This window comes from Sus scrofa, chromosome 14 (genome assembly GCF_000003025.6).
Source record: "Sus scrofa isolate TJ Tabasco breed Duroc chromosome 14, Sscrofa11.1, whole genome shotgun sequence".
Taxonomy (NCBI): Eukaryota; Metazoa; Chordata; class Mammalia; order Artiodactyla; family Suidae; genus Sus; species Sus scrofa.
The window spans coordinates 101,411,738-101,437,395 of NC_010456.5; the positions used below are offsets into that span (position 1 = coordinate 101,411,738).

At 41.5% G+C, this 25,658-nt stretch overlaps 1 protein-coding gene, 1 long non-coding RNA gene and 1 other non-coding gene across 12 annotated transcripts in view; 1 reads left to right on the forward strand and 2 right to left on the reverse strand.

Moving 5' to 3' along the window:
* The window catches only part of LOC110256785, a 55,766-nt gene extending 43,227 nt beyond the window's left edge, over positions 1-12,539 (forward strand). The window contains exon 3 of one of the 2 annotated variants that reach the window (XR_002338770.1): positions 11,873-12,539. This is a non-coding gene — a long non-coding RNA (uncharacterized LOC110256785). Of the gene's footprint in view, positions 1-9,812; positions 10,081-11,872 lie in introns of those variants that run through there. The other variant, XR_002338771.1, reaches the window with a different exon arrangement.
* Positions 1-25,658, reverse strand: part of PANK1 (pantothenate kinase 1) — a 102,360-nt gene that overhangs the window by 1,599 nt on the left and 75,103 nt on the right. For 7 of the 9 annotated variants that reach the window (XM_005671265.3, XM_005671266.3, XM_013983537.2 and 4 more), the window contains 4 exons: positions 15,901-16,154; positions 10,087-10,263; positions 9,452-9,575; positions 4,246-4,371 (listed from right to left, as the gene is read on the reverse strand). In XM_005671265.3, the coding sequence (XP_005671322.2) occupies positions 4,246-4,371; positions 9,452-9,575; positions 10,087-10,263; positions 15,901-16,154 (681 nt within the window). Of the gene's footprint in view, positions 1-4,245; positions 4,372-9,121; positions 9,576-10,086; positions 10,264-15,900; positions 16,155-25,658 lie in introns of all 9 variants that reach the window. The other 2 variants (XR_002338769.1, XM_005671269.3) reach the window with 2 other exon arrangements.
* On the reverse strand, positions 9,006-9,092 carry MIR107 (microRNA 107). Its single transcript, NR_031539.1, has one exon. It is a non-coding gene; the product is annotated as a microRNA 107 (primary transcript).

Genomic DNA, 25,658 nt, shown 5'->3' on the forward strand with positions numbered 1-25,658 from the left:
GAACTCTGCCATGAAACATGATACAATAACAACAATAATAAAAATAAATGTATTTGGGAGTTCCTGTCGTGGCACAGTGGTTAATGAATCTGACTAGGAACCATGAGGTTGCAGGTTCGATCCCTGGCCTTGCTTAGGATTAAGGATTAAGGATAATCCTTAAGGATCCGTTAAGGATCTGGCGTTGCCGTGAGCTGTGGTGTAGGTTGTAGACGTGGCTCTGGTGTAGGCTGGCGGCTACAGGTCTGACTACTAGACCCCTAGCCTGGGAACCTCCATATGCCGCGGGAACGGCCCAAAAAAATGGCAAAAAAAAAAAGAAAAAAAAAAAAGAAATGTATTGGATCTCTACTTATCTATATACATTAAATAAGTTAACTGATGTAAAGTGCTTAGAAAAATGTCTGGCACTATAGTGTGTGCTCTATCAGTGTTGGGTATTTTTAGGATTATAATTATTTCATTTTAATCCTTTTCATGGCAAAAATTCACATTATTACCCCCATTCCGCAGATGAGAAATGGAAGGTAATAAAGTCAGTGACCCTTTCAGGGTCACAGGACTTGTGCCAGGGCTCAATAACAAATTTGTGTGACTTCAAAGTTGTCATGTCTCACAGGAGAGAGCCCTAAGCTTCCCTCAGTAGATCTTGGAAAGGCATCTAAATCAGCCCAAGCTTCTCTTTGCTCATCTGTAAAAGAAAAGCCCACATATCTGTGAAAATAAAAGAAACTGAAAAACAGAAATTTTTAGAGAAACTGGATTCCAAAAGGCAGGGGACTCTACTCTCCTCTGGTATTTTTCCTGACCGAACAGTTGCTTCCTGCAGAGATGGGTGGTTCAGACAGTTCAGATCTTTGCCTCCACTGCCACCAGCTAACATTTATTGAGGACTCACTATGTGTTAGAAATTGTTTAACATGGATTTACTCCCAATAACTTCATGAGACAAATACCATTATCACCCTGTGTTCCAAATGCTAAAGCAGAATGTTGAGGTATCTTCATTGCCTAAGGTCTCCAGGTCAGTGAGAGGCTGTGGGCTTAATGCCTGGCTGGACCACTTCTCTTAGGAGGTGCTCACTCATATAAGTGAAATGAAGGAGACCGAATGAGTGAGGATTCCAGGCACGGCAGGAAAGCCACCTGGAAAAAGTACCTCCCAAAAGTTCCCTTGGCGTAATATCCTCTAGGAAGGCCTGCCTAAGCCAGAGTGAACCTAAGAATATAGGGAATTGTCTGAGAAGTACCTACAAGGAAATGTAAAAACACTCCCACTTTCACTGGCCATAGAGATTGAGTTATGATACATAGCAAAAACCTAAGCCACAGAGGCCTAAAGATTGTACACAGTAGTGTGCATTTTTTCCCAGAGAAGTGGGTTTCTGCTGAACATCAGATCTTATTTTCTTCTTTAATTTTTGCTTTTTAGGGCTGCACTCATGACATGTGGAAGCTCCCAGCCTAGGGGTCGAATCGGAGCTACGGCTGCCAGCCTACACCAGAGCCACAGCAACGCGAGATCCAAGCCATATCTGCAGCCTACACCACAGCTCATGGCAGTGCCAGATCCTTAATCAACTGAGCGAGGCCCGCATCTTCATAGTTACTAGGCCGATTTGTTTCCGCTGTGCCACAATGGGAACTCTAGATCTTATTTTCTGACTTAACCACCAATTAACTACCTCCGTGCCCTTGTAGAAGGCTTATTTATTTATTTATTTATTTGTCTTTTTAGGGCCACACCCGCGGCATATGGAGGTTCCCAGGCTAGGGGTCCAACTGGAGCTACAGCTGCCAGCCTACACCACAGCCACAGCCACACCAGATCTGAGCTGCATCTGGGACCTACACTGTAGCTCACAGCAATGCCGGAGTTTTAACCCACTGAGTGGGGCCAGGGAGCGAATCCACGTCCTCGTGCATGCTAGTTGGGTTCGTTAACTGCTGAGCCACAGTAGGAACTCCTGTAGAAGGCTTTTAATCCCTGATGGCTTCCAGGGTTTGTTTTCTGTTTTAGTCTGAGAGCATGTAAATTTAGGGTTGCCAGATTAAATCCAGATAAATACCAGATAAGATAACTGAGTCCTGTATTTTTATTTTTTTATTTTTTTTATTTATTGTTCTGCTTTTTAGGGCCACACCTACAGCATATGGAAGTTCCCAGGCTAGGGGTAAAAGCAGAGCTGCAGCTGCCAGCCTATACTACAGCCATAGCAACGTGGGATCTGAGCCATGTCTGCAACCTACATCACAGCTCATGGCAACTCCAGATCCTTAACCCACTGAGCAAGGCCAGGGATTGAACCTGCAACCTGAATACTAGTCAGGTTTGTTACTGCTGAGCCACAACGGGAACTCCCTGTGTCCTGTATTTTTAATCACTAGAAGGACTAAAGGAGTTGTTTTCTTTTTCTTTTCTCTCTCTCTTTTTTTTTAGGTTTTTATTATTTCTATTATAGTTGATTTACACTGTTCTGTCCATTTTTTGCTGTATGTTTTCCTTTTCATTTTAATTACTTTTAAAAGTAGCATCTTACAGGGGAAATCACTCACTAAGCATATAAAAAGGGAGCTGTTCTGGCTGGGGTTGGGGGGAGTGAAAATTCTGAGACTCCATTACCCTCACTGCCCCCACAAAAATGTTACATCATTTCATGTCTTAGCCTGCTTGTTTTCTGCCTTAGAGCAAGAGCATCTAAACTTTGGGCTGCCAGATAAAACACAAATCAATACCAGATAAAATAACTGTGTTCTACATTTGTAATCACTAAATATGGTAACGTGAGATGGACTAGAGGATTAAACAAAAAGAAAATTTTTCTGTGGTATTAATTTCTGTCATTGGGCCTTACCTATTTAGTATTTAACTTCCTACTGTTTTATACGCTTTAATAAAATGAAACATAGGCTTTGGAGAGCTCTTCATAACTTATAAATGCATCAGGAACTTTTCAAATAAATAATTCAGTTTGGAGATGAGAAAAATGCAACAGTAGTTATTCATTACAATTGAAATTTATAATGCTAGTTCTTCCAGTGTTCTTTCTGCTGCAACATAGCCAGGGTATTGAGTAGCTCCTGTGATAAATAGCTGCTCTCCACAGTATTGATTTTAAAGGGGGATAAGGAAGGTGGGAAGAGAGGAGGGCCCTCTACTCACTCTTAGAAACCTCTGATTTGTATTAGCGTAGAAACTGGATATAAGGGACCCTCTGAGTTAACCTGAGCTCTCTACTCCCTCTGTGAACAGGCTGCCTAATGTCTCGGCACGCTAGCCTCTCAAGGCCACCAGGCTACTCTTTGTAGCCTGAGTGCTTCTGTTCTCACCAGCTGAGTTGCTTACTTCCCAAGGGTCAGCTGTATTTATCCTCAAGTTTGTTTATGACAGTTTTAATGTTAATGGAATCATCTCACTATAGACCACCCAAGCCAATAAAAAGAGTACACAGGAACGGTCCCTTTTATGAAAATCCAGTTAAATTATTGAAAAAGATTAAAAAGGTAGTTACCAATAGTGAAAGTGGCTAGGAGAGTAAATCTTAAAAGTTCTCATCACAAGGAAAAAAATTCCTTGTGTGTGGTGATGGGTAATTAAACTTACTGCGATGATTATTTGATAATATATAGCTATATCAAATCATTATGTTGTGTACCTTAAACTTACACAATGTCATTTGCCAATTATATCTTGATAAAAATGGAAAGAAAAACGAAACAAAGATTGAGAAAGTCAGTTACTAACCATTGCCCTCTATTTAGGTGCATGCTACGTAGGAAAGATTGGAAAAATCTAGAAGGACCCTACAACCAAATTCCTTCATAAATATCTTCAGTTTCTTAATCCATTTTAAAAAACAAATCAGAAATCAAAGAAGGTTCATAATACGTGTGGATTATGAAAAAAAGGATATCACAATGTTTTGATCAGCAGGACCCTTGCTCAAAAACAGGCCTGGGTCCTATATCAAAAAATTGGTGAGGGAATGAACATTTATATATTTTATATTAAAGTAGTGAAAGCAGGGAGAGATTTTTTAATGATTACTCACTTTAACTGATTTTTTAAAAAACTTAACCAATCACTAGCCCTGACTGTTGGATAAGAGAGCTTCCATTTTATGTACTGTTCTTCCTTATCTTTTGCATAAATAGAAACTAAGGGACCTGATCCTATTGATCCTATGTTAGACAACCTGAAAAATTTGCACATAGGACAACTAAGTCCGTGTGAACTCAACCTACCTCATGTTCCAAGAACAGAGCTTTTAGCTGTCCTTTGGACCAAAAATCCATGGCATATGCTAGCAGCTTCATGGAGACCATATTGATTCTGAGAAAATTCCCAACAAACACAACTCTGTCAATATTCTGGAAAAAAAAAAAAAATGAAAGAAAACCAATAGAATCATGGCACAAGAATAGCATTTAGCAATGACCCCATATTCTGTATATCACTGTACTCCACCGCCTTGCAGAGTGAAATTTTTTTAAGTGGAATTTTTTCAGGATTTCCAAGATGACGCCAAACAAACCTCATAATGTATTCCACAGGAACTCTAGGGTGAGAATTTGGTTGGACAAGGTTGAGACTGACCTTGGGCTTATTTACAGGCATTATGTTAGGCTGCCTTAGGTCTGATATGAAATTCAGCTTCCAACATTCATATATAAAATTGTGACGAGTTCAAGTTCGGCTAAATTTGTTTGTGTATCTCTTTAATCCCCAAACTTTCAACTGTAAATTAAGATATGGGTTATTCCTCTAAGAAGTCTGGTCAGGTTGCTGTGTGCCAAACACTGGCAATATGAAAAAGAATTTTTTTTTTTTTTGGTCTTTTTAGGGCCGCACCCATAAATATATGGTAGTTCCCAGGGTCGAATCAGAGCTGTAGCTGCCGGCCTGTGCCAAAGCCATAGCAACACAGGACCCGAGCCTCGTCTGAGACCTGCACCACAGTTCGAGGCAACACTGGTTCCTTAACCCATTGAGTGAGGCCAGGGATTGAACCTGCATCCTCGTGGATGCTGGCTGGGTTCGTTACTGCTGAGCCATGACTGGAACTCCAAAAAAGAAATAATTAATACCCAGTTTCTACCTTTAGGATATGTGGTGGAATATCTTGTTTGGTCGCTATGTGGGTTACAATATGATAACGACAAATACATTTGTATTTTTGTTGTCATGGATACAGATTTGCATTCTGAACACACACCTCACACTGCGCTCAGCCTGTCTGCCACACAGATGCTGCTCAACACTCACTCACACAGAGTCAGTTGCTATGGTCACTTGTATCAAAGGCAAGAGAGTCTTGGAAGCTGGCATTATTTTCTGTTCAGTCTATCAAGAGCTATCAGGGTCTGGGAACACTGCCTTCTATCTGTCTCAAGTTTTAACAATGCATGTTCATGAACTCATTAACCACTGTGAAAATTTTCCAAGGGTGGATGGGGGAGAGGTGGTTTTAATAAGTTTCAGCAAATAAAAACTGTGGCCACAAACTGCCCAGACTGAGAGGTGGCAAGAAACACTCAAAACTACAGAACAGATTGAAGAGGGATTTAGTTAAAATTAGGAGTTTCACCTTTTCCTCCAATACCAGGGAGTCCCAGGCAAGACTTGTTCAAAGCCTCAGGCCTGTATTACTCTGGTAGGAAGCCAGAAGAAATGGCATTAAAAGCTGATGCATAGTCCTCATTTCAAATATATTCCAAGAGGGAAAGATATAAATGTTAAAAAAAAAAAAGAAACATGGAAGACTTCTTTGTAAAAATAATGTCGAAAAAAATAATGTTGAAGTAGGAAAGGTATAAACACTCAGAACCCATTTTAAAAGAGACTGATATATTTATGTCAAAAATCAAATATTTGGGAGTTCCCTTTGTGGTGCAGCGGAAATGAATCCAACTAGTATCCATGAGGATGCAGGTTTGATCCCTGGCCTCACTTAGTGGGTTAAGGATCTGGTGTTACCATGGGCTGTGGTGTAGGTTGCAGATGTGGCTCGGATCCCTAGTTGCTGTGGCTGTGGTGTAGGCCAGTGGCTGCAGCTCCGATTTGACTCCTAGCCCAGGAACTTCCATTATGTTGCAGGTGCGACCCTAAAAAAAAAAAAAAGAAAGGCAAATATTTATTCAGGGGAAAAACATCACCATGAGCAAATCCAAATGGAAAGCAATAAGCAGACAACGTTTTCAGTACGTATAACATAGAATAATCAGTAAGAAAAAAGACCAACAATGTGATAAAAAAATAGGTGAAGAGTATGAATTGATAGCTCACACATACACAAAAAGGGAAGTACCAGTGGCTATTAAATAGATGCAAAATATTCTGCCTCACTTGTAACAAGATACAATTTTTTTCTTTTTTTTTTCTTTTTTTTTTTTTTGTCTTTTTGCCTTTTCTAGGGCCGCTCCCTAGGCACATGGAGGTTCCCAGGCCAGGGGTCTAATTGGAGCTGGAGCCGCCAGCCTGCTCCAGAGCCACAGCAACGCGGGATCCAAGGCACATCTGTGACCTACACCCCAGCTCACGGCAACGCTGGATCCTCAACCCACCGAGCAAAGTCAGGGATCAAAGCCACAACCTCATGGTTCCTAGTCAGATTTGTTAACCCCTGCGCCATGACGGGAACTCCAAGATACAAATTAAAGCCAAACTGAAGTAGTATTTCTTACCCATGGATTTGAAACAGAGCAACAAGTTTGATAACCATGTATAGAGAAACTTGAACCCTTATACTCTGCTAGTAGGAATACAAATTAGAATCATTTCTATGGAGGGAATCTTATAATATCTGTCAAAATTACCATCTACAGAGCCTTTGCTTTTGCAACTTCCCTTCTAGTCATTCATCCTATAGATATACCCACATGTATATAAAATGCTATAAAATATTATAAACTATAACACTATAGTTTATGACATTTTATATATAAATTTATATATTTAGGTAAAAATATACATTTAATTATAGCAAAAGTCTAAATAAGGCTAAATATAATTAGGAAACTGATCAAATCAAGAGCAGCATATCTACATGTTAGGATGCTACATGGCCATTAAAAATAAAGCAATTCTACATATACCTACATGAACAATCTCAAGATGTATTATTATGTAAAAATGCAAGAAGCAGTATTTCTAGAAATCCATATTGAGGTATGTAAAGCAGACTCATCTAATGTCTGGGATTCCTTACTAGTATTTTAGTTAAAAAGAGAGGGAAGGAGGAAGAGAAGCAAGAGGAAAACAGAGATAAAGCATTTGTGGCAAAGTCTTCTTAACTGCTGAGTCTGGGCTGATGACTCTATGGGGATTCTTTATACTATTCTCTCTCCTTTATGTATGTTTACCAATTTCATCATAATACATTGATTAAACCACCAAAGCAAGGTAGAAAACAGTACGTAGAGGGTGAAGCGTATGGCATGTGATTCTATCTCAGTAAAACTGATGTTTTTTAAAAAAAGAATTTACATGGTGTTTGCTACCCTTGAAGCATATGTTTACTCTCTACTGCAGTAAAAGCGAAACAAAGCAAAACAAGCATAAGCAATGAAACAATGGTTGCTCTAGTGAGGGTAAAACTGAGGAACGGGATGGCAATGGTGACACTTCCTTGTATACCCTCCTTCTTGTGCTTCAGAGCTCTGAATTATGTGTTCATATTCTCTATTCAAAAAGATGAATACAAACTCAAGTTAATGATGAAGCATTTCATAGTGTTCTGATAATCACAGAAAAAATATTTTAGATTCAATAAGTGTGGTGTCCCTCTAAGAAATGACTGGAATCAAAGATTCTCCAATGATCATGACTCTAGGGAGCAAGGCAATGGGAGCAAGATGCTTCCAGTTCCCGGTATGTCCACGGGGAGCCTGCACTGGCAGGATGCCAGCTAACCAAGCCCTTGCCCCAGGCGATCCACGATTCCTCTCATTCATTGAACACCACAGAAACACTCAAAATAGTTACTCCAGCTAGTATGTAGCATGGCTACACCTTCCAACAGCCACTTGTGCCATACTCCAACAATACATGGTATTGGAGTTGAAATCAAAAGTGAAAAATAAAAGCAGTTTCTTTCTCCCTAAGGTGATTATGATACCTCTAAAAAGACCTGTTGGCTCACTCAAGCTCTGTGGAAAGTAGGGGAAAGGACATCTATTGCTCTATGGGGCAGGGAACATTCCATGGAAATGACCTTTGAGAGTCTGTGAGTACAGCCAAGTACGCACAGACTGGTCTTGGGGCCTGTGTGGCTGCTTGGAAAAACTCTTTTTAAAGATTAATGTCAAAAAATAAATTCTCTGTTAACACAAGTCCCATGATCACAGTGGACTTTGAAAAGTCATGTCTCTGGAATACATTCTTTCATCTGAATGCCAGACTCCCATTTCCACTCTGTCTGAAATAGGGGTTTCGAAAAAGCAGGACCTTGATCCATAGGCTAGTGACAGATTTTGTTCAGTATTGTGAAAGGAGGGTGTCAGTCTTATAACCCCAGAGTTCAAAGGCAGGGCTGTCACCCACTTGTCATAAAGGGCTGCCTCACGCCCTGTTTAACATTCTACTCTTCAGTTAGCAGGGGGCTGCAAAGGGTTTCTGCAGGACTTCTACTGTTCTCTTTCTTGATCTGAGTGGTGGCTTATATAGGTGTGTGTGAAAATTCATCAGACTGTGTACTTGTGTTGAGCCTTCTGTATGTATGTCATATTTCTATTAAAATTTATATTTAAAAAACTCTATTGCTAATGCTACTACAATTCTTTAATTCTTGTACTGTTACCTCTTCCATGCCCCAAGCCTTCTATCTTGTCTTCCTAACCCAACTCAGTGAGAACAATTCTACTTTACACATCGTGTATTTCAGAGAAGGCTTCCATTCTTTCCAAAGGAATTTTGCAGTGTTTCAAAACATGTTACCAAAGCTTTGTCTGTCATCAGCTCCACTCTTCCTTGTGACCGGGGCTCTGGCTGGCCTCAGCTGTAGCAAGCTCTCTGTGCTTTGATAGCCCTGTACAATGCTGCTTGAACTCCATGCCACAAGGCAACACTGTAAAGAAGCTGAAAGCAGAGAGAATATCGAATATTGCAAGTGGAAGGTTTTACCTGCAATTATTTGCAAGGATGCACAGAGACTTTCCTCACACTTCAATAGGTGTGTGTCCATGAAGTTGGAGAGGCTATGGCATAGACTGTCACCTTGACCATGTTTCCATAGTTAGATGGTTTTGTTCGTCATCATCCAGTGCCTACTTAAAAATAAAACACATACTCCTCTCCCTCTCCCAGCACACACCCCTCATATCCTACAAGGTGTGACTATGACAGAGAGCCAGTTTCCCAATGTTGTGTAGTTTTATGAGGGTCAACAGTTACTGCACTGCCAATGATGGTGTTTATGAATGGCACACGGCTCTCTCTGGGTTAAGGCCTTACCTCGTTCAATGCACACATCCGAGCAATGGAGCCAATGTTGTTGGTGATGGTGACCAGTGTGGCCCGGGCGAGGTCTTCCTTGCTGATGGACTCTCGTTTTTCCTTACTCATCATGTTGCCAAAGCTATGTTGGAAATATTAGCGAGAGTGTTCAAAATCATCCTCAGGTAGGCCCCATGCCTCCACCAAAGAACTGTGGAGAGCTTTATGAGTAACTCTGATCAAGCTCAAATGACCTGATTTGGCTACCATGGTTTTCAAGCAGACAGGATTACGATGTGAATGGTTGGCTGCCCTTTGCTTAATAGGGACAACTTAGCATGGCTATTAATGGGGAACAATTCTTTTTTAATGCCTCTAGATATCTGGACAAGAATGGAACAGGGGAAACTGTTGCAGTGTTCCAGAACCTTCTTTCAAAGCTGCCTTATTTTAAGCACAAGCATCAAGAGCTCAACCGCTCAGTGCTTCACCAAGGGCAGGAGATCAAATCTGAGCTCTGACTCCATACATCCTTGCACCAGGCTGGTGGGTTGACATTAAAAAAAAAAAAATAGTAATAATTAAATGACCAGCCAGGGTGGAGAGGTTGCCTTGTGTTTAATCGTGACTGCTCCTAGCTACTTAGTCTCTACCTTGATGCTACCGCAGATCCTTGAAGGCCAAATCGTTCATAGTCTCCTCCGTAAATGTCCTTCACCAGCTTATCAACATTGGTGCTGTCGCCTTTAGCTGCCATTTCCAGAGCTTCTTCAAAGGTCTCACAACCAGTCAGCAAGCAACATAGGCCTAGGAATGTTCCACCTCCAAGACTGAAGGAACAATAAGGTTTATTTTTAAGTTTTACTTTAAGAGATGCCCATCCGAGTCCCCAACTACATCAAGACCACTAATATGGGTTAATAAAAACAGAAGAAAAAACAAAGGGGCACTTGAATGAAAGTGCTGGGTTGAAAAGAACTCTAGGGTAGATTGGATAAAACAAGAGGGCAGAGACGAAAAGAACCATCAAGGAAAACTTGCCCTGAAGTTTGAGAACAAAATCAGAGAAAGACTCTCACTGATTTCCGTTGTGAGACCTTCAACTAGCCACTGACCTAAGTGCTTCGTATAATCTTCCCATGCATAAAATGGGGCCACATCATGTTCTATCTCCCTTATTTGGGTGGTCTGAAAGCAGCAAAGAACCAGAGCAAAGATTGCTATTAAAAAAAAAAAAAAGTAGCTAAATACAAACTCTTAGAAAGAAACTGTGTGTACATGAAGCATAGCCTCTCATCTATAGGGACAGACTCTGTGATGACAAAACTGAACTAGGACTCTGCCAGCAATAGCCAGCCCCAAAGCTCTACCTTTCATCTGACCTTGCTCCTCTAGCAGACATGATCTTATTTAAGCTCCACAGAAATTTCAAAAACCACGGATGGATCTCATATTGGATTTTTTTCTAATAAACTCTAGAAAAGGTTATTAGTATTTTACTTACCACCCAATGGTCAAAAAATAGTAACAACAATACCAAAATGGTTTCAAGGCTCAAACTATGTTTTAAAAGCTTTCAGTTGTTGGGGAGGAGGGATTCCTCTAAAATAATCTTTGAAGACAAAATTAGAAACCAATTATGATAGTTGAGAATGAACTCAATTGGGTATTAACATCAAAGTGATCTGAGGGGAAGAAAAGCATATTCAGAAGAAAGCTGTCACTAGTGAACTCCTGGCAGGAAAAAAAGTACTGCTATGGCCACGGATGGGTTTTACTCTTTGTTTACCATGCAGAAGAGTAAATGCACACCAATTTGTTCTGAAGTCCCAAGAGCTACTAGCCCTGGGAATTTCATAGTGTTTGGGTACTGGCTTTTAATCTAAGAGAAAGTTGAGATGGACATTGTTTTTAAAACTTAAATTTGAAAAAAAGAAAATTTAGGGTAAACTATATTTATTGTAACTCTTGACAAAGTACCAGATTACAGATGCACAGTTCTTTACATCACATCTAAAGCATAACTGTACTATTTCTTAAAGAGTGATTCCTATAAAAATACATACTTGATTGACATGATGGGTTCTCATGGAAAATGAGGTAGTTAGGCACCACCGGTTACAACTCTCCAAACCATAGGTGCAGTACCACGAGGATAAAAAGAGCTCCTTGGGCATTACTGCCTTGATAGGTCCATCATAGCAGATATTTTGAATTTCCTCTAAGAAAGTGTTTCTTGCATTTAACATGGCATGTCACGTTACGTGGGTGGTTTCAGTTGACCCTACGAAGCTAGTGTGGTTTAAGGGGGTTTGGAGATTTGTGTGTCATCTGAATTGGTCTTGTTTTCTCTCTGGATATTTATATATTTTAAAGTCTTTGCTCACATCTCTAGTTTTTATCTTTCATCCAGACTACTAACCTTCCTTTGAACATCAGGCATTTGTATTGAGGTGTTCAACAACCGACTCCAAACAGGCACCTGAAGACACTGGCTGACTTAGAAAGAAGGCAACTCATCATCTGATGTGTTGGTATGAGTGAAAAAGGACCAGGGCTTTTTATGACTGGAAAATGACAGGTGACTCCAGACAAAGAATCGGAGCTGAATGAGGAAAGCGAGCATGCACTGGCACAGCGGGGACACTGCAGACAGGAGGAAAGAATGCACAGTCGCACAGGAGCACTCAACCTGCTAACCATGATTTAATCTACTGATTCTCTCGCTCATGATCAGATACAGCTGTTTGTTTCAGCAGACACATGGCAAGACCTTCAGCAAATCAGAGACAAAACAGCATTATTAAAAAAAAAATTCCTGGAGTTCCCATCGTGGCTCAGCAGATACAGGCCAGTGGCAACAGCTGTGATTCAACCCCTAGTCTGGGAACCTCCATTTGCTGCAGGTGTGGTCCTAAAAAGACAAACAAACAAACAAACAAAAACCAGCAAACTTGTAGTGAGGAGTTTTAGGGAGAAGTAGAAGGAATCAATTACTGAATGCTTGTGCCCTTAAAATAAATTCCAAGAGAATAAAATAAGCTGCATTAATTTCAGCCAAGTTTTAAAATGCTTTACATTCCTTTTTTAATAGATTACACATTCTAACAATGTCAGCTGTTAAGTCCTGTTTTTTGCACTGGCTTCTATATTAAAAATGGAGTTGTGTCAGTAGAAAAAAATGTTGCTACTAACTTAGGATAAAATTACATATAACACTGAAACGAATGATTTAAAATCATATGTTTAAAAGAAAGCTGATATCCTATAATGACGTAGCTTCCTAAAAATAAAAATGCTTAATGGGAAGTTCCCACTGTGGTGCAACGGGATCAGTGGCATCGCCACACTGCCAGTCCCCAGGTTCAATCCCTGGCCTGGCACAGTGGGTTCAAGGCTCCACAACTGTGTCGCAACTGATCCCTGGCCCGGGAACTCCATATGCTGCAGGGCAGCCAAAAAAAAAAAAAAAACAAGCTTAATGGGGAAATAGGGTATATGAGAATACGAGAATTACCAAATAGAAGCAGGAAAACTTAGAGTTTATGCCATTTGCTTAACTCAGTGATTCCCAAAATATGATCCACACACTGATGTTCACTGTTGACCAAATCACAGGCACAGCTTGTCTTACTGTGCTTCTCCTTATTGCACTTTGCAGATTCTTCATTTTTTACAAATGGAGGGTTTGTGGCAACCCTGCATCTCAAGGCTATAGGTGTCATTTTTTTCAACAGCATCTGCTCAGCATCTGTGTTGCATTTTCCTAATTCTTGCAAGACTTCAAACTTTTAAACTTATTAATATAGTTGTTATGGTGATCTGTGATCTTTGCTGTTCCTATTGCCAAAAGATCATGACTCGCTGAAGGCTCAGATGATGGCCAGCATTTTTTAGCAATAATGTATTTTTTAATTAAGGTATATACATTTCTGAAAACATAATCCTTAACAGACTACTATACAGTGTAGACATATCTCCAAGGTATGCCTATAGTTTAGATTAGTGTTTTTATTGTTTTTTGTTTTTTTTCTTTTTAGGGTCGAATCCACGGCATATGGAAGCAGAAGTTACAAGCTAGAGGTTGAATCGGAGCTGCAGATGTTGGCCTACACCACAGCCACAGCAACTCGGGATCCAAGCTGCGTCTGTAACCCACGGCAGCTCACAGCAATGCTGGATCTTTAACTCACTGAGTGAGGCCAGGGAATGAACCCGCATCCTTGTGTGTACTACTCGGGTTCTTAACCCGCTGAGCCACAACAGGAACGCTATAGATCAGTGGTTTTCTAACTTGGGTCACAAAATATCCTTTGGCAGAAAAATTCTGGTTAGACAAGGAGGATGTGGGGACCACAGACCTGATGTTCCATTCCCCTCCCCCACCTGTGGTGGCCCCAGAAAGGGCCTGCTAGTAACCTTCAGTCTCCTGTGGCACGTTTTAAACTACTGGTTAAAGAGAGCTTGTAAGGAAGCTTGGACATCCACACAAGATTTGCTGATGACTGCAAAGCCCTGGTCACTAATGGGCATTTGCCAATAACTCAAATTTATAGGTATTATTGTACAACATAACAGAGACCAAACACTATGACTGGCTCACTTGACCCGGATCCTTGGAACCTTCAAGTTTGAGAGAGTGTACCTGCGACATAATTCATAAATTTGTTAAGTATTAACCAACAAAATTATAAATATCTCTCATTGTGGAAAATGTTCAGTTTGTTGTTACCTTGGGGCTAACTCTACCAATTCAGTTACTCCTTTTGAAGTTTGCAGTTTCTTAAAAATTATACCTTGCTTAGGAGATCACTCTTTTAAGGGAAAACCAGCTCAGCTGGAATATTCCTTTGTATCTGATACTTCTGACTGTTCTAATGAGGCCACAGGGCCCGTGGAGTCTTATGTGAGCAAGTAAGCTTAGTTCTAGAGTCTCAGTGAGAAAATGTATTGCCTAATGGCGGTTAACGTGCACACCAAAGCTTATATTCTGGACACAAACAGGCTCAGTCAAACCAAGTGTGCCAGGGTTTCTTTTTTTTTTTTTTCTTTTTAGGACCACACCCACAGCATATGGAAGTTCCCAGGCTAGGGGTCAAATCAGAGCTGCAGCTGCTGGCCTACACCACCGTCACAGCCAGATCCTTAATCCACTGATCAAGGCCAGGGATTGAACTCATGTCCTCATGGATATAGGTCAGTTTTGTTTCCATTGCACCACTATGAGAATTCCATGCCAGGGTTTCTTAACACCACTATTAACACTCACGGCTTGACACTTTTTGGTGGTGGGGGGCTGCCCTGCGCATTGTAGGGTATTTAGCATATCCCTAACTTCTGGTCCTAGATGCTGGTACTACCCCATCTCCGGTTTTGACAACCAAAAAAATGTTTCTAGGCATTGCCAAACTTTCCCTGGGGGGCTCAATCTTCTCTTCTCCAGTGGTGAGCCATTGATTTATGCAGACCCACCACAAGTCACGTTAATGCAGAAGAAAAGCAGAGCTCTCTTCCTAATGGCTGAATAGAATGGCAGAATTTCAGTACTGGAAAAGCCTGTAGAAGCTAAGGAACAACTCACTCCAGGCCACAAACAAGGATATGGAGACCCTGAGAAATGACATGACATCTTCATCTATCAAAACCAATGGTTTCAATATCATGTCCCCAAGCACATGTCTCAGAGCATTAGTTCTTTAAGTTGTTCCTCCAAAAATGGGTTCTGTGGGCCAATAAGTTGAAGAAACACTTCTCTTATAAGCAAGGAGAACCTGTTTCATTTTGTTTGCGCTAGGATTTCTCAAAGATTTCTGACCCTGGATCCTTCTGACATGTTGAGTCGCCATTAACAGGAGGCTATGCCCATGTGCCTTTGGGGTGTGTGTACACTAAACAAGGCACTCTGCCCAGCTGTGGTTGCAGGGCTGTTCTGTCCATGGCAGTCTCAAATTCCCTGGGAGGTGTGCCAACTATTCTCATTTGCAGCTGGAGCATTTACCTGAGGGTAAAAAACACTCCTTGTAAACCCAGTTTGGCTCACTGATTGGAACGACATTATTTCAAGCCATTCTTCCTGCGCTAGGAACTAAGGTAGTTTCAAAAGAAGGGTTCTTGAAACCCTCTCAGCCCATCCCAAGCATCCTTCCATCTGGATTCTGCTGTGCTTATGGTCCCTGCCCTTCACCTGGCACCTACTAGGTACTGCTTTTGGGCAAACTTTTGGTATGTGTGACCTTTCTTCCCTCAACATGACCCGCTTCCAGCAAAAGCAAGGGCTGTACTTTATTAACCTTTATATAAATCACTGTGTGTAACATATCCAATAGGTCATTTCTGATTGGCTGAGGAGGGTAAGATCTTTCTTTTAAAAACATATTCAATAGAAAGAACCTTTTTAGAAACCGGTTTTCAAGGAGGAGGCCTGGGTTGAAGCACAAAAAGGTTCTCCTAGTGGAAACCATATTTACCTGGTCCCTGTCACTCTTTTATAGTTGTCCTTGGAGTACACTGCTAGAATGCTCACACCTGAGCCCATGTTCACCAGCAACATAGGGTATGGGTTATCCAGGCAGTACGGCTTTTTTTGACACAATTCGGGATTTGTGGGATTCTCAAAATAATAACATTCCGGCTTGCCGTTGAAGCCGACGGAGTCAACATAAAGCAGGCCCTGAATGAGACAGTCCAGTTCATCCAGTTTATGGAGCTGCAGGTCAGCGATCTGAAAGAGAATAAGACCTTGTGAGAGAGGCTGCCAGCACCTCAGGGGAAGAAGCTGCAGAGGCTTTTTGGCTGGACTTAACGTGTGTCATGAACATGAAAAGCATGGAGACATCCTGAAAACACCATGTTGTGAAGTCTGGTTGAGAATCAGTCACTCCACTGGAAGAGCAGCCTGTACGGGATGTCGTGTCTACCCAAGGTGCATGCCAAAGGACAGGACCCTACCTGATGGCTGGAAAGCAGCCATGTGGAGTGGGTTAAATGGTTACCTCTGAAAGATAGGTCCATGTCCTAATTTTCAGAACCTGTGAATGTTATCTTATCTGGAAAAAGGGTCATTGCAAGATGTGAGGAAATTAAGGATCTTGTGATAAAGAGAGCACCCCGGGTTATGTGGGTGGGCCCTAAGCTCCCTGACAGGTTTCTTTAAGGGATACAGGAAGACGTGACACACACAGGGGAGAGGGCCACGTGAAGACTGGGCAGAGACTGGAGTTTTGCATTGCCAAGGAATGCCAATAGCCACCAGATGCTGGAAGAGGCAAGAGCTGGATTCTGCCCAAAAGTCCCTGTAGAAAGTGTGGTTTTCTTCTTTGCAGAACAGATACTGACTCCCAGACTTCGAAAAACTTATGGTTTCCAAAGGAGAGAGGTTGGGGGGTGGGAGGATGCATTGGGGGTTTGGGATGGAAATGCTATAAAATTGGGTTGTGGTGATGTACAAGTATAAATGTAATAAAATTCATTGAGTAATTTAAAAAAAAGAAAAAAAAAAAAAGAAAGTGTGGTTCTGCTAACCCCTTGATTTCAGCCTTCTGGCTTCCAAAACCATGAATAAATTTGTTTGTTTTAAGCCATGAAGTTGGTGGTAGTTTGTTATAGCTGCCGTAAGAAACTAACAGCATACTGCAGGGTGAGGCGAGTGAGAAGGTCCTGAGAACAGAAAGAATCCTATGCTTCTTGGCAGGATACGAGGTTCTGAGGGAGGCATGTGAGCTTGGGAGCTGAGGACAATCTCCTTTGAGCCCACAAAGCTCAACTCTTTTTCCCAAGCCTGGGCTTTGGAGTTAGACAGTCCTGGCTTTGAATGCTAGCTCTAACACTTAGGGATGTTGGATAAGTTACTTAACTTCTCAAGCCTCAGTTTCCTCCTCTGTAAAATGGGGATAATGCCTACCACATAGAGTTGCGAAGATGACATGAGATTAAAAGATGTAAAATGATTACACAGGGCTTGGCATATACAAAGGACTCAAAAAAAAAATGTTGGCTCTTTTTTTTTTTTTTTTCTTTTGTCTTTTTTGTTGTTGTTGTTGTTGTTATTGTTGCTATTTCTTGGGCCGCTCCCGCGGCATATGGAGGTTCCCAGGCCAGGGGTTGAATCGGAGCTGTAGCCACCGGCCTACGCCAGAGCCACAGCAACGCGGGATCCGAGCCGCGTCTGCAACCTACACCACAGCTCATGGCAACGCCGGATCGTTAACCCACTGAGCAAGAGCAGGGATCGAACCCGCAACCTCATGGTTCCTAGTCGGATTCGTTAACCACTGCGTCACGACGGGAACTCCGGCTCTTTTATTTATTTATATTTTTGGGGCGCCATGGGTGTGACACATGGAGGTTCCCAGGCTAGGGGTCAAATCAGAACTATAGCTGCCAGCCTACACTACAGCCACAGCAACTCCAGATCCGAGCCACGTCTGCGACCTACACCACAGCTCGTGGCAACACCAGATCCTTAACCTACCGAACAGGGCCAGGGATTGAACCCACATCCTTATGGATACTAGTCAAGTTCATTTCTGCTGAGCTGCAATGGGAACTTGGCTCTTTTATTTAATAGCTGAGGTGGTTCCAGACTGCCTTTTCATGCTCCTATGAAGCAAAAACTATTCTCCTAGGTATCAGGCGAAAATGTAAAATGGAATGAGTTGGTTGAGGGCTAACCTTAGGGAAGCGTGAGCACTTTGCACCCTCAAAAATTTAATTCATGGTCCTCAAGACTGCTGGTCCCCCCCAAAAATCTAACATTCATCAACATGAAACTGAACCAGTGAAGGAAGATAATGTATAAGGTCTAAGTTCTAACTCAAATTAAAAAACAATCTCTTTAAAAAATAATAGCTTGTAAATGAAGTCAGCCATACAATGAGACACCAACATCAAATGCTTTCACTGACATGTGGAATCTGAAAAAAGGAGAGACTGAACTTCTTTGCAGAACAGATGCTGACTCACAGACTTTGAAAAACTTATGGTGTCCGGAGGAGACAGTTTGGGGGGTGGGGGGATGTGCTTGGGTTGTGGCATGGAAATCTTGTGAAATTGGATTGATCATTATACAACTACAGATGTGATAAATTCATTGAGTACTACTAATAATAAAATATAATAGCTTGTATTTGTGTCTACTATATGCCAGGCACTTGTACTAGATCATTTAATTCTCCTAAAAACCCTATAAATAGGTATTATTATCCTTATTCTGTGGTGAAGGCTCATAGAGCTTAGGCGACTTTCCCTAAGTGATACACCTAGCAAATGCTTCCCAATGACTTGGTGTTCTTTTTTTTTCTTTGTACAGCCTTACCTGTGGTATATGGAAGTTTCTGACTAGGGGTTGAATCTGAGCTGCAGCTGCCGGCCTAAACCACAGCCACAGCAACACTGGATCCAAGCTGCATTTGTGATTTACACGGCAGTTTGTGGCAGTGTTGGATCCTTAACTCACTGAGCGAGGCCGGGGATCGAACCTGCATCCTCAGAGAGACTGTGTTGTGTTCTTAACCCGCTGACCCATAATGGGAACTCCTGTTCTTATTGTGTCTTTGTTTATGAGTACTGCTCTGCGATCTGGAAACCACCTATCCAAGTACTAGGCTTAGATATTTTACCCCAAAGGCCTCATCTTCACTGCAAAAGTTAATAGCTTGAAGAAAGCTTTTGACTTTTTGTTACTCAGCTGAATGTCCCATTCAACAAAATCCACTGAAGCCCCACTTGAAGAGCAGAACCAGTTAGAATAGGTTACTAGCAAGATGGTGCAAGTTTTCTTGATACACAGAAACAATCATTCTAAATGACACTTGGTGATGAAGTCAATCTAGCTCATAAATGCTTCCAAACATTTCACTTTTTACCAAGTGAAACTTCTGGGCGAGACACATGTAATTATTCACACGTTCGGAGGGTGATACTATAGGTATAAGACTATCTGGAGACCTGAAACGCTATAGTGAGACACAGCAGTGTAAATGCTATCTTCGTAGTCCTCCTGGATTCCTCAGCCCTGTCAACGTCTTTCCCATCGCACTTACAACATTCTGGCTTGTTAATTGGTTCACTGGGTGCCCTGGACTACCACACTGAAAGGCCCGTCCATAACAATTGCTTAATAAACTTCTGTGAGGGAGTTCCCATCGTGGCTCAGTGGAAAGAATCTGACAAGCATCCATGAGGACGCAGGTTCAAACCCTGGCCTCGATCAGTGGGTTAAGCATCCAGCTTTGCCATGAGCTATGGTGTAAGTTGTAGACATGGCTCGGATCTGGCATTGCTGTGGCTGTGGTGTAGGCCGGCAGCTGCAGCTCCAATTCTACCCCTAGCCCGGGAACCTCCATGTGCCACAGGTGTGGCCCTAAAAAAAAAACAAAAACCTGTGAGATGGAACAGGGAGAGTGGTCACCTCCCGGGTCACCCCAAACTGAAAAGCAGTGATTTCATCAGCCAGTCTTGGGACCATAGGTTAACCTGCTTAAAAATTAATCAGAGGTCTATCCACAGTATTGACAGCAATACCCAGAACCAACATCACAAACATGAACAAAGACACAGTCCGTTCAGCTGGACTTTTTGAAACTATACTCTGGGAAAAAGAAAAACCTGTCAAGACGAATAAACAAAGCATGTAGTTTTGCTCTAAAAGGAAAGTCTTCACCTTTCTCCTCAAAATCACTTTCAAATAAAGTGCTAGCAGCAAGTCAACATCTCTTCTATACCTTTTACTAAGGGATGGATATTTCTGAAGCCTGAGGTCATGCATCCTCAAAGTGGGAAAAAGAAATATTCATCGCTTTCATTGAGATCTCTCTTTAAAGTCTTCCCCATCCAGGAAAAATGACAGGCTCCCAAGTGTGAGCCGTGAGCCAGATCATCACTTGAACTTTCTAACAGGCCATCTGAAATTTAGAACAAGATGAGAAATACTCCAGAGTTCCTGTCATGGAGCAGTGGAAATGAACCTGACTAGTAACCATGAGGACACAGGATCGATCCCTGGCCTCACTCATTGGGTTAAGGATCCGGCATTGCTGTGAGCTGTGGTGTGGGTCGCAGACAAGGCTCGGATCTGGCATTGCTGTGGCTGTGAGGTAGGCTGGCCGCGATAGCTCCAATTTGTCACCTAGCCTGAGAACCTCCGTATGCCTCAGACGCGATCCTAAAAAGCAAAAAAAAAAAAAAAAAAAAAAAAAAAGATGAGAAATACTCCTTAGACTGTGCAGGTCATTAGCGCAGCTTAATTAAATCTGTGGAAAGCCCAAAACAGCCATGTTCAGATCCCAGCTACTAAGAAACCCTCTTCCTCTGGGTTTAGTTTTCTTTATTTTGGAGGCAACAAAAGCAAATGCTACAGGAGCCAGTAAAAGAGTGAAGTCCCTTGACTAAATATTAAAGTAACAGAATGACGGGGATCATGGCACAGAAGATAATTCACACATATTTAAAATTCTCTGCAGCCCATTGTTTCCACCTGTTAATGGGGGCTCAATGTTACCAAGTGCCCCGCCCCCTATTTCTCATGAATCAGAAATCTAGATTTTTATGTGAAATCTTCCAATTTTTAAATGCTGGCAGCTAGTTTTAAATTAAAAAAAAAATACTGAGAGCCAACAAAACACATCTGTGGGCTATGTTTGACTTCCTACTAATAGGTAGTACATTCTGACTAATTTTATATGTATTCTAATGTTGATGCCTATAATGGATCTTAAGGGATGACAGATCCAGTAAACATGCAGATGTACCTTCAGCTGATGTGAACATAACCTTGTCACCAGGGTGTGCTGGTAAATGTTTTAACAACCAGCTCTCTGGAAGCAAGAGTCCTGGTTTATAGCATTTACCAATTTCTGTGGTATAATCATTCCCACTGTGGCTAATTTCAAGTTACCAACATGATGTCACCAATCACAGAGCTGGGAAGACATGCATGCAACAGGCTCTTGTGAGCCTGGAGGAGCTAATCCTGCATCCGCTGCTCGGAAACTAGGAGATCTGCCATTCTTAAATCATTACATCTAAACTACTCTCCAGACCTAAAAACAGCAAACCAAAGTTTGCCCTAGGATTCAAACTCTGTAAATAATGGTAGTAGGGGAAGAAATCAAAATTTAAAAAAAAAAAATGTTTTTCAAACTTTAACTGTGACAAACTAACTTTGCTTTGCCTGGAACCAAAGTCACCCAAGCAAGCATGGGTGCAGTGGGGTTCTCAGATTTTTGGTGCCATCAGAATCACCTGGAGGATTTGTTAAATCACAGATTGCTAGGCCCTACTCCCAGAGCTTCTTTCCTTTTTCTTTTTTTGCTTATTAGGGCCGCACCTATGGCATATGGAAGTTCCCAGGCTAGGGGTCAAATTGGATCTGTGGCTGCCGGTCTATGCCATAGACACAGTAATGCCAGATTTGGGCTGAATCTGTGACCTACACCGCAGCTCATGGCAACACTGGATCCTTAACTCACTGAATGTGGCCAGGGATAAAACCCGCATCCTCATGGTTACATAGTCAGGTTCCCTGAGCCATGAAGGGAACTCCACTCCCAGAGTTTCTAATTGCATTTCTAACAATATCCCAGGTGGCACTGATGCTGCTGGTCCTGAGACCACACAGATTTTGGAGCTGAAAGCTGGGATTAGTCCATTACCACACCCTGGAACAGTGATGACAAGCATTCAGCCAAATCACACACTCTCCGTAATAGCAGCTGCCCCACCTTACGTGCAGGGCTGCTTTCAAGATTCAAATGAGAAGGCTGTGTGAACATGCTTTGGAAACATGAGTTACACATGAACTATAATTATGTAAGAGATAAAATAATTCAAATCTTCTTATCTCAAGTTGAAATGAATTTGGAAACATCATTTCCAAAGTGAAGACTAATCACTTGAAGGAATTCAGTGATTCTCTGTATACTACAATTAGAAAAAAATACGTTTTTTTAAAATTGTTATTTCCCCAATACAATTTTTTTTCTACGGTACAGCATGGTGACCCTGTTACACATACATGTACATGTTTACACACAAGGCATGTTCAGGATATAACTGTAAGAGGTTTTCCTTATGCGCTTCAGCTCAGTCTGACAAAAATAACTAAATAAAGAGCTAAATAAATAAATCTAGTAAAAACTATCCTGAAAGGTTCCATACCTATCTCTTCTATGAAAGGATTCTTGGGACCTACAGCAAAGTAGATACATCACTCTCTTGTGCTTGAGAAATGCGTCATCCGATTATTTTTCACAAAATGAATAAAATACACATCTGTGTGATACCTCACACCTCCCAAGGTCTTTTGCTGACACTGGCTTCATAAATCATATTGGAAGTGGTGGAAAAGGTTGTCTTACCAAACCAAGAACAATTTGCATATAAAATGGTTGATTGTGAATTATAAATTACACTCGAGGCTCTTTTCTCCTCACACGGGAGCGCTAACAGAGACCTGAGAGAGAGATGAATTTCAAACATGTTCTGTGGGTGAGAAAAATAACAAAACATCAAAGACGATTTCTTCTTCCTGGCACCCAGTGATAAAAGGGGACCATACATTGAGTGGCCAAAAGGGTCAAGCCAGAATGAGATGGAGAAGGACGGTGTCTACAAATGCTTCAGCTCCTGCAATATCACAAACTGACCCCTGGATCAATAGTAGGAACCCAGCTAATAATGAACAGTTCACTTTGATTTAGAATTTCACACATCCACAATTACCCTATCCCCTCCTGATGATTTTTCTGCCATTATTAACTTTTTTTTAGGTTGTGTCCTTGGAGATTTCTGGCGTAATGAAGGCCAATTCTTAACTCCTCACATATTGAAAAAAATGTAGTGAAGCAATAAGAAAATCTTTTACTGTTCCCGAAACCTCATGTCCACGAAAGAAAGTTACTGTTATATCCTGCTTGTTTAGAAGGTAGGTCTTTGTTTTTTTCTTATTTTTTTTTTTTGTCTTTCTGCCTTTTCTAGTGGTGCTCCCGTGGCATATGGAGATTCCCAGGCTGGGCATCTAATCTGAGCTGTAGCCACCGGCCTACAACAGAGCCACAACAACGCGGGATCCGAGCCGCGCCTGCAATCTACACCACAGCTCATGGCAATGCCGGATCCTTAACCCACTGAGCAAGGCCAGGGATTGAACCCGCAATCTCATGGTTCCTAGTCAGATTTGTTAACCACAGAGCCACGACGGGAACTCTGATCTTTGTTTTTTTCTAAATAATTAAAAGAGTCACTTCTAACTTCTAAATAGTGTTAGTCTCGGGCTGAACACAACTCACAAGGAAAAGTTATCTCTTGTAATGAAGAGCTAAGTGGACAAAAAGGATGACTTTTTCTAAGTTGTCTATTAGTAGAACACTTTGCATTCTAAAGACGATTCTGTGGAAGTTGGGAAGTGTAGTCATGGATGAAAATATTAGATTTGGTTAATAAAATATTCTGGTAGGTTCTTTAAAACAAACCACACAGAACATAGATAGTAGGGACAAACAGAAAGTTAAGTGAAACCAGGAGTGAGTGCCCCGGTGTATGTAGTCTCCCCTTAGAGGACCACTTTCTTAAATGGTGGGATTCCCCACTGGCTTACCAATTTTGAGTGCATTTGTTCTTTAAGTTTTTCTTTTGTGTTCCATTTCGCTGAATCATTATCATTTTGCAGACTAACTTTTGCCAGCCAGAAATTTGTTTGTGACAGTGATCTTAAAGTGTTACAAGGAAGGAAGGAAAGAAGGAGAGAGGGAGGAAGGAAGGAAAAGAAAGAAAAAGGAAGAAAGAAATGCAGCTTTATTCAACTGAAAGTATTCTACACAGGGGTCTAGTTTAAAGCTTGTGTCACAGCCTTATAGCTCTTACGCATTCTAAATCGGATGAAGACTAGTTAACTAAAGATTAACTAAGGATTTAAGTACATTTATTATGTATGAAAAGGATATTGTCATCAGACATTACAATTGCTAACTATTCAGTGTTGGCTGAACATCTGTTTTTAGATAGCCCTAATTATTCAGATTTAAAAAATATATATACATCTGTAAACTTGTATTATGCCTGAGACAGTGATTTTATACAATGACAGGACTTTTCAGGCATGCGTATATATACGCTACTTTATTCTTGGTCAGATTGTTAACTACACACAGTAGTATATATTGATCCTTTACAACTAAGTATGTACCTTCAACTTTCCATTCTGGAAAAGGGAAGAGCTTGAATACATTATCACTAAGGGCCTTACCACCTACTGTTTCCTCTGCCTAAAATACTCTTCCCCACACCAGCCTGCTTTGCTCTATTACTTCTCCTGGTTCCTGCTCTGGTGCTACCTCATCATACAAAGACCTTCCCAGCACCCCCTTATTCATTTCCCCCCTACTTAGCACCATTTGATAAGCTCTGTATTCACTTATTTGATTATTGACCATCTTCCTGCACTAGAATATAAGCTCCAGGGGGTGGAGGGTTTGTTTTCTTCCTAACAGTACTCATTGCATAAAAAGAGCATGATAAATACTTGAGTGAAAGAATGAGTACTTAGGAAAGAGGATGAGAAAACCTATTCATCCTCACAAACTTTGGAAGGATAAGGGCATATCACAGTGCACAGACAAATAGGCTACAGGAAGAGATCTGTCTTCTTCAATTGTGTCTTCACTTTGGCCAAGACTGAGCATGGAAACAAAAGGCAGCCTATATACTTCTTTTATAGATGGCCAGACTCTTTGGCAAATACTCCAGACTTATACCAGTCTGTTTATTAGGCTCCAGCAGCCTGCCTGAAGGAGCTGAGGCTTCTTTATCTTGGTTGCAATACGATCAGACCTTTCTCAGTTCAGAACCTTGAGAAACACACTTGCTCGTGGCCAAAACAGATTAAGTTTCTTCCAGGACATTACCCCAGAGGAGGGACAGAACCTTTGATGGAGCTTGATCAAGTACCCAGGTCACCCTGGTTCACTCACATCACTAGGGAATGGGTCAGCATTTCCTGAGTGAGAACCGAGCTGACACCCAGCCCTTACCTAGGAGGCATCACTGGGCGCCTCTTTCCGATTTAGCTTTAGTCTCCTTATCTGTGTAGACACCCTACTGCCACCTTCTGAAGGTGATGAAACAGGCCCACTGGAGGGACAAGTCTCCCTCAAAGTCCCCCAGTGAGTTAAATGAGAAACAGAAATGAACTTGAATTTATTTTCATGTCCCTGAAGCTTAAACTTCTCAG